The 9,265-nt window shown below is 45.5% G+C and overlaps 1 protein-coding gene across 3 annotated transcripts in view; it reads left to right on the top strand.

Annotated features, from left to right (window-relative positions):
• Positions 1 to 1,313: 1,313 nt before the first annotated feature.
• arhgef25b (Rho guanine nucleotide exchange factor (GEF) 25b) overlaps positions 1,314 to 9,265 on the top strand; it is a 49,555-nt gene continuing 41,603 nt past the window's right edge. For 2 of the 3 annotated variants that reach the window (XM_018725978.2, XM_018725980.2), the window contains exon 1: positions 1,314 to 1,742. In XM_018725978.2, the coding sequence (XP_018581494.2) occupies positions 1,649 to 1,742 (94 nt within the window). In that variant the 5' untranslated portion in view covers positions 1,314 to 1,648. Of the gene's footprint in view, positions 1,743 to 2,408; positions 2,467 to 9,265 lie in introns of those variants that run through there. The other variant, XM_018725979.2, reaches the window with a different exon arrangement.

Below are 9,265 nucleotides of genomic sequence, written 5' to 3'. Positions count from 1 at the left end.
CCATTTACCTTTTATATTTCACACGGCCGTTGTGGCAAAATGCAATACGCTAAGTGCACCGGCAAGGAAAAGCGGGCAAATTCATTATTCACATTAAATCATAGTGCATTAGTAAAGAGAAGTGTCCTAAAATGAGGTCTCTGCTCCAGGGTTAAGGCAATATTAAATACATCAGTCATGCAGGGTAATGGGCACAGTGTCTGTGGGTAGCTGCCTGGTGGGACAGACGCCATCCAAAGCAATAAGGAATGCCTGTCCTTCCGAGGGCAGGCTGTGGCCGGGGGCAGCTGGTAGGATAGTGGTTGGAGCTGCTCCCTTGGGAGCCAAAGGTTGCAGGTTCTGGTCTTACCTCCAGCTGCGGTACCCTTGAGCAAAGTACTTACCTTAAGTTGCTCTTGTAAACTTACCCAGCTGTAGAAAGTTGTAAGCTTCCCTGGAGAAAAGTGTCAGGTAAATGTGTGTATATGTATAGTAACACTTTACTCATTGGCACTCCTTGCTCCACACATCCCCCATCACTAACTCCAGTTTATCTTGGATTTTTTCCAACTTTTTTCCTTTTTTTTTTCCCCCCACTTCATTTTTGTTTGCTTCTTCTCTGAACCCCGGCTTCGTCTGCCTGTTTAAAAAAGTCACAATGGCTAAGCTTCAGATTTTTTAGGAAATTTTCGGACGGAGCAAAACACACCGCAAGTGAAAAGCACTGACTGTGAAGTGCGAGTTGACAGTCCAATTACCGTTTGAAAAAATATGCTAATTGACCTGCACGAAAATCTGTCTTTTGCAGCTTTTACACCTCAAGGACATAAGACGGATTTGCGAAGGTGAGCTGAGCGTGCGCTGCACACCAGGGTCTGCCGGTCTGGTGTTGTGTCCGTAAACCGAAGCCTGTTTGTGTCCTCGCCCACCTCTCTGTGCCGCCAGAAGGCCGAGTACCATTTAAACCGCTTGGCAGCGTGGAGTTTCGGAGGGGGTCCGTGCGCACGCTGACGGGGGAGCTCGCATCTCGCGGCACGGAGAGAGCTTGCAGGAAGGAGAAGAGAAAATGGGGGGAGTGGGGGAAGAGGCTGATGTGAGATGAATGTGGAAGCCCAACAACAGGAAAGAGAGAAGAAACATGAGATACAGCGGAGAGCTCAGAAATAAAGGGTACAGAACAGAGGGAGGAAAAAACAAGAAGGGGGGGGGAGTTTATCCTGGAAGAGCCAACATAGCTGCAGACTCCACCTTCCTCGCCACCTCCCCTTCTTGCTCTCTCTCTCTCTCTCTCTCTCTCTCTCTCTCTCTCTCTCTCTCTCGCGCTCTCAACCAGACTGATAGCCGTTATTTGCCCAGAGTCAGGGAAGGAACGCACAGAGAAAGAGAGCTAAGGACTGCCTCCAACCTCTTCCCCTCTCTACCTCTGCCTCCTCTCAAAAATGAGATCCTGAGGAACAGCGGACTGTTTTTTGAGCCCACCCATATTTTTTTTTTTTTTTCGGGCTGTTCATTCTCGGACTGTGAAGCGTGCTTTTCGCCGGGTTTTTTTCCGATTTCTTTTCTCTTTGGCTATATCACTAGGATATCGGTGGTATGTGCGTGCGTTTGTGCACGCGTGCCGTGCCATGACCGCCACCGACAGTCCGGTGACTAGCGACAGGGGTTCACCATGAAGGGGGGCCACCATCACCGGGGCTGCGCCTGCCAGCACCTGTTCAGAAAAGTACTGGCAAAGTGCGGCTGCTGCTATGCCAGGGTCAGAGGTCAGTGATCTTCTTTCATCCTCCACTTTCATCCTTCTACTGCCTACCGGTAGAACGAGCAACAACAGCATCGCTCTTCTCCTCCACGCCCGGTTGCAGACAGAGGCTTCCTTCTCCCTCTTCTTTTCTACGTGTCAGTCTATTTCTCTCAAGCTTCATCACAGAGAAAGGCCCAGCCACCCTGTGTCCACGCGTCCCTCGTCGTGATGCCTTGGTCTGGGTCTCCGAACCCACTCTCCTTCCCTCTCCCTCTCTGCCTCGTGCTCCTGAAAGCTTTTCCCCAGCATGAGCAACAGATGTTTTGTTGCCAACCCAGTCCCGCGGTGTTCCCCCTTAATGCACTTTCTAAAAATCCAAGCGCAGAGGAGGAAAGGATGGTGACGGCTGACACCGCTATCACTGCACATTTAAAAACAAATACAGGCTAAGTGTGGCCAGCAACACCAGTGTGTGTGTGTGTGTGTGTGTGTGTGTGTGTGTGTGTGACCAAAACCTTGCAACTGTTATGTACACATCTGGAAGTGTGCCTTTGTCTAGGTATGTGCAGCCTGTGGATCATGGAAACACTGAAGCACTGAGTCATACAGAAAATTCCTTTCCCCAAAAAGACAGGCTTAAAGCAACCCCCCCCCTCCAACCCCACCCCGAAGAAGTCCATTTCAGGGTTTTAGCCAGTTATACAAAATTGGGGTGATGAGGCACAGCAGCAGCGATGCAATGTGGGGTATGTATACAAAAATAATGGTACTAAATAGATAGACGGTAATTTTAACACTAATTCCCTACATCTGGAACTTTACTGAGCTCTTAGAAATCACACAAACACACACACACGTGCTTAAATACACACACATACACAGTCAGGGCTTCCGCTTCTTGCTGAATGACTGATTCTTAACCAGAGCTTCTCTCTGACAAAGGTGAAACAACGGTGTTGACAGAATACAAATTACACACTGATGTCTACGTTCTGTGGACAGTACATTTAATACAGTACATACTAATGGAGTGTTGAGCAGATATGAACACCGACGCATTGAATTGAGACATCTAACAGTTTTCTTAACATGCACTTTAGTAGTGATGATTTGATATTTTTACAAATCTATGTGACTTGTTGCATATTTTCTACATATGTAAGGATTTTACAGTTACTGGTGCTTTAATATTGTTGTGTCCCTACTTAAATAATACACAATTCATATGGTCAGTGACACTGGTGAAGATTTCTTTCTTCTGCTGTTTAGACATCAGTTTTCCAGCCTTTGCAGGTTGTTCAGCACAGCATAACAGATCATTTCATTCTAGCTCAGCACAATGGCTAATGTCTTCTGGTCTGAGGATCTCTTTGTTCGATTTAGTGTACCATGATGTTACTACATGTACTGTGCATTGTTTAACTACAGACCACACCGGTCCTTTTCTTTTGACACGAGTTGCACTCATTTCCTCTGTCTTCCCTCACACGGCTGTACCGATTCCATCTTGGCTGAGGTGAATGCGGTCCAGTATGTCTTCATGAGCTTCATCATGAAGTTTCCAACAAGCACAGAAATGTACTGCGGAGGACTGAAAATTGGCTCCATTGACTGTTGTTGTTTTCAATTTATCTGCTGTTCTTTCTTTGCAATTTTTCACTTTTCTTGGATTCCGCATGGTTTGCGGTAGCTTTTACTATACATGTAGTGTTCAAAGTAAGAGGGCAAATTTATGCCATGAACTATAGCATCAGTTGTTGGGAAAACATTGTGTGCAGAAAGATGTGTACACCCCATGTGCAGGACAACAGCTGACCTATGTCTTCCATTCTTTCCCTGGAATCCACTCCATCCTCTGAGATGCTTGCTTGTTTTTTGTACCTTTCACCTATTTTCTCTTGCCAGGGTCCGGCTCTTGAGACAAAACCCCGGCCTGGGGCCTGAAAACAAACAGTAACTAGACAAGATATGCTTTCTTCTTCTTAAGGCAGCAACAAGAAAAATAACTGTTGCTGCTGGACCATGATCTAATTTTTTAGAGAAGTCGATCACACAGGAAACGAAGAGCTGACCGTATGTTTACAGGTGAGAAGTCGGTTGTTATGCAAGTGAAGCCTTTAGCTGACTGACGTCCAGGCAAACCTCAAACCACTGTTGAGAAACAGCAAGCAATGTGAACAGCACTGGGAGTAACTGTCAACGGCCTGCTGTCATCAGCTGGCTGAAAACTATTGTTTCGTCTTTCACCTCAAAAGCGTCCTCTTACCTGATGGTAGACCCATGTCTCCCTCTCTCTCTCTCTCTCTCTCTCTCTCTCTCTCTCTCTCTCTCTCTCACACACACACACACACACACACACACACACACAAGCTAGTGAGAAGACTTATGGTGCAAGAGTGAACTTTAAAGAGTTAAGCACGGTAGGAAGTCTAGGTTCCAGTCTTCACTTCACTAGGTGTTTGGGGTCAGAGAGGGATGGGTGTAAGAAACCATCACTCACCATTTTATAAGATTTTTCATATTCTGAAACTTTTACACTTTCATCTTTTATTTCATTTAATTTCTTCATTTTGCTTATTATGAATTAGCCAAAACTTTGATCTGTAATAGCCCCTTTTATACACAGTATTTACTGACTAACAAGTAAAGGATGACTTTAAACTCCCATTAAGTGCAATTATTCTCAGCTAATGCAAGTTTACTTGCAAGAATCAGTAATCTACAGATTCATAAAGATTATAGGTGGTGGTATACTGCAGCTGAAAGAAAAACAGTCCTTAATTCACCTGTGTGCAGGGTTTATTAAATATTAAAAGTGCAAAGCCATAACCATTGTGTTTGATGGTATCTTAGTAGAATACAGGAAACAGAAAACAGTCTTAGATGTGAAAACTGACCCATCTTTGACTCGTTTTTAGATATCTTACTCGTATTGAAACCAGTAGGGCAGACAGTTCACGATGCGTGTGATTAACTTTGAACCAGACAGTTGTCTTGCGCAGACACTCCACAGTATGTGTGTGAACTGCTGGCCCATCGAGACACTTCTCCAATCTGACACCCTTCCTTTGACAACTGTGCGCACATTTGAGGTCTTCGTTTAGGGAGAAATAAACACCCAGTGCCGTCGTAACTGAAATATCCAAGTTGCAAAGTACAGCACAATACTGACAATATATAAATGCAACATCAACCGATTAACATGCCTTTGTCTCATATTACAATGCTAAATCTGAAAGAACAGCCATTGTAATTCTAGCTCTCTGGGGCAAACTAAGAAGGCTGCACTCAGCCATAGACAGCACTGAAGAAGTGGCTTCAGGACATGCCCCATAATGCGGAACATCTGAATCAAACTGTGCAGGAGAGTTACAATAAAATCGCTTTGCATTACCAAACCTGTACTTCTCCAGAAAGAAGCAAAGCAAGATTGAAGCACAGACTAAAGTGTACTGTGAGAAAACCATTTAAACACTATAGTTAAAATCTGCATTTTCATCAGGCTGTCTTCTGATACAACAAAAATTCAATTCCAATTCTCAGCCAAGGTAGGGGAAACAGGAGAATTGAGAATCTAAAACCTTGTCAATGGTGTGTGTTTACATGCAGCAAGAAGAGCCAGATGAATCTTCATCATTTTCAGTAAAGCTACTGCCCACTTATGATGCCAGGACCAGTTCTGAACCGAGGCCCTAAAACACAGTAATGAATGCATTGCAGGAATGGAGATTTCACTGCAAAACAAGTGAACGGCAAAGGGCTTGAAATGTAAGATGTACTATATCAACATGGTGTTTGATAATAACTCAATGATCACTTCATGCTGTGCTTCTCAACTCAACGTTTGCATACATGACTGAGCTCAGGGAATGACTCTGCTCTCCAGCTCTCTTTTTTCTCCTGCTAGCTGAACACATGTGAATTACAGTATGTTGCCAGGGATTATATCTGTACTAGACACTGCGTTTGTAAGAGTTTAATCTGCTAAGTCCAATTCCGCCTTTTCTCATGAGGGCAGCGTGATGGCCAAAGGACAGTTTGAAAGAGTGGTTATTTAAATATGGTTTGTATTGTTGTGTGCAATATGATCTTACTGTGCCAGTTTGGTCCCATTTTGCCCCAGTCTACTCCCTGCTCTGCCTGTCACACTGACCCCCTCATCTTCATTCCATCTGACTTGCAGCTTTATAGGTGATGTACAAGTGTGGGTCTTGTCCTAGATTGACATTGTCTCTGCAGTTGAAAAGGGGTTAAGGTTAGACAAAAGCTAGTGCTCCGCAAGGGGGTGTGGTGGCGCAGGGGGCTTGACCGGCTCTTGCTCTCCAGTGGGTCTGGGGTTCAAGTCCTGCTTGGGGTGCCTTGTGATGGATGGGCATCCTGTCCTGGGTGTGTCCCCTCCAGCCTCACACCCTGTGTTGCTGGGTTAGACTCTGGCTCCCTGCATGGGACAAGTGGTTTCAGACAGTCTATGCGTGTGGCAGAGCTCTGTGCCTTTCTACCTTTCACTGTGAAGAGGATGCGTTGAGGCATTATGGTCAGCATCATGACCATTTCCCCCAGGCATGAGTTTTGGATCCATGCAGAACCAAGAAGTATGGAACCTGTATAGGGAGAAATATGGGTCTGAGTCAGGTGGAAAGAGCAATGGTGAAACACCTCTGTATCAGCATACATAAAGCTGTCCTTGTGCTGTTGTTCTGTTATACTTTAGGGCTACCCAGAACAGAGCTGGATAATGAATGGGGTACGAGTAGGAGAGAGCGATGGGGTAAGGGCATCCTTTAACTAAAACAAATGAAGCACTTGAAGCAAAGTGTGGGTGACCCTGGTGTAGCAGGCAAGGTGAACGTGGTTATCTTCTGCACTTCAATACAACATTCCCTTGTAGATATACAATAGTGGGACTTGCTATGCTGTCTGGTGGTGTCAAACAAGTGTCTCCCTCAGCAGATATTTTGGCCAATCAGAGTAGAGTGCTTGTGTGTATATGTTGGGGGAGATGGAACAGGGTCACTGCTCCGATCTGCTGCGATGCAGCTCTGTAGAGCAGTACCACACTTTTCTGATCTGCTGTTTACTCCTGTTTTACAATACACACACGCTGAGCTGAGCTAATGCCACTCCAACCCTATGTTTAGTTTCTTGTGCAAATTGGATTTCATAAATCAGAACATTCAGAACAGTCTTATCTCTGCACAACAGATTATGGGAACCAAGAATGAGATCATTCTGGAGAGCTCAGCCCCGAACATTAAGTGTAGGTGTGAATTAAGTGGGCGACTGATGATACTCTTGCGTGAATGCTGTAAGATGGTACATTTCTTAAGTAGGTTCCCCACTCACCTGTGTTTCTGTCTCTTTGTATCTAATTCTAAAAAGACTTGCGTTCATACAGTAGGAGAGCTAGGACAGAGGCAGCTGGTAGTGTAGTGGTTTGAGCTACTGTCTCTGGATCTATATGTTGCAAGTTCAATCTCTCCACCAGCTCTAGTACTCTTGAGCAAGGTACTTGCTCTGGTAAAACTGCCTAGTTCTATAAATGGGTAAATAATCATGAGCTTGTAATAACTTGACTTTGTAAGCTGTCTTGATGAAAAGCATCAGCTAAATGAATAACTATAAATATAGTAGGCATGTGATCATAGAGATGTGTTGATACTATCTCACTGCAATATTAAAAGAATCAGAACAATCACATTTAGCAGGTAATTGGAAGTCACTTTGGAGAAAAACTCTGTTTAGTAGTATCAACCCAAATCCTGTACCCCCAAGGCGACTTACGGCGCTAGATACACTAATTACAATGAGTTACTCATCAATATACTGGTGAAACACATTTCCTCTCTTTGACTCACACACTCTGGGTGATTTTAGAGCCCTCAATCCAGCTGAATGTGTGTCTTTGGACTGTGAGAGGAAACCAGAACACCTGGAAGAAAGCTGCCCAAACAAAGATAGGACATGCAAACTCCACACAGGCTGAGTGGCGATCAAACCCACATCCATCTCCATCACCCAGGCTCTGTGAGACAAAAGCTTGCTGTGCCATCGTGCCGGCCGTTGAGACGTTCAAATTTCAGTGTGTCACAACGTGGCCTAGTGATGTTCCTAACACCTAGCTTGCAGAAATGGCCAGACCAGAAAATGACTCCCCTGGATTTAGGTCAGGGAATAGAAGGAATTAAAACAGAAAATATTAAATTAAAAGATAATCGTGCATTCCAGCCATCACATTTATGGGAAGTTTTTGGTGAACCGGATAACAATTGGGGGGGCGCGATGGGCGGGTTTGACCGGGTTCTGCTATGGGGTGGGTCTGGGGTTTGAGTCCCGCTTGGGGTGCCTTGCGACGGACTGGCATCCCGTCCTGGGTGTGTCCCCTCCTCCTCCAGCCCTGCGCCCTACGTTGCAGGGTTAGACTCCGGTTCGCCGTGACCCCACTCAGGACAAGCAGCTTCCGGTAGTGTGTGTGTGATAAAGATGGCATGGAAAACCTTGGCGAAACTGAAAGAATTTCACAAATTTTGTGCTGAAAATGTGCTTTTGCAAAATACAACCACAACTGCCTTACTGAACTGAACCCATCAACTTTGCTCACGCAGCTTAGCAGGTACAGAAGCTCATTTGGAATGCAGGCCGAGTCCTGTAGCTCAAGCCACGGCTCATGTGCGAGCTGTGCGCTGTCATTTTGACACTCAGGGCACGCAGTGTGTGCTCACCAGCTGTCCTTCAGGGCACGGTGCGTAGAGTTAACCGCTGACCGGTAACTGTGTGAAAGAGGAATAAAAACACTTAACAAGGTATTACAGGAAACACAGTCATTTGGGAATGAGACAAAGGAAGAGAAAAATGCAATTCTTCATTAGCTCCTTCTATAATTACTTATTGCCGCTTGGTCGACTACTGGGAGCTGAAATGGTAATAGCTCTAGGTCGCTGTGCCACACAAACAAACATCATAATAATTCCATCCAGTTTACAGTGGATGCAATATTTTCCTCTTCACCCTGTTGTTGTGCTTTCTTGATTACAATATGTAAGTTAATGCCAGCCTGAAAACATGCTTTTTAGGTGAACAATGACTCTGTAAGTCCGCTCTGGAATTTTGCCGAACCTCTGGTGACCCGTATTGACCTCTGATCCCCTTGAGCCCCGTGGCAGCTGGTCATGCTTTGAGATCCAAAACTGAGATCACCTCTCTCTCCTTTCACCTCTCAGCCTCCCTGCAACTCATCCTCATCTTTCCTTTCAGCCGCCTGGCCCACTCTGTTTTTCTCATTTTCTTTCCCCCTTTCCTCCGTCTACCATGTGTGTCTGTGTTGCGCCGTTGCTGATACCTGAGCATAGCTGTCCATCCTGGGGCTGTTTCAGACACGTGCTGGGTTACTGCTGGTACGGTGAAACAGCACAAGAACAAACTCCTGGAAGCGTGGAGCTGGAGCGTCCTACCGGAGTGTCCTACTCGAGTGCCTTGCTGGAATGCCCCGGTGCCTTAGGTCTTGAACACCATCTGCTTGCAGCACTTAGTTGTAATGCGTATCAATAA

Source organism: Scleropages formosus, chromosome 22, assembly GCF_900964775.1.
Source record: "Scleropages formosus chromosome 22, fSclFor1.1, whole genome shotgun sequence".
NCBI lineage: Eukaryota > Metazoa > Chordata > Actinopteri > Osteoglossiformes > Osteoglossidae > Scleropages > Scleropages formosus.
The sequence above is the reverse complement of the archived record's forward strand: the minus strand, read 5'-3'. Positions and strand labels throughout refer to the sequence as shown.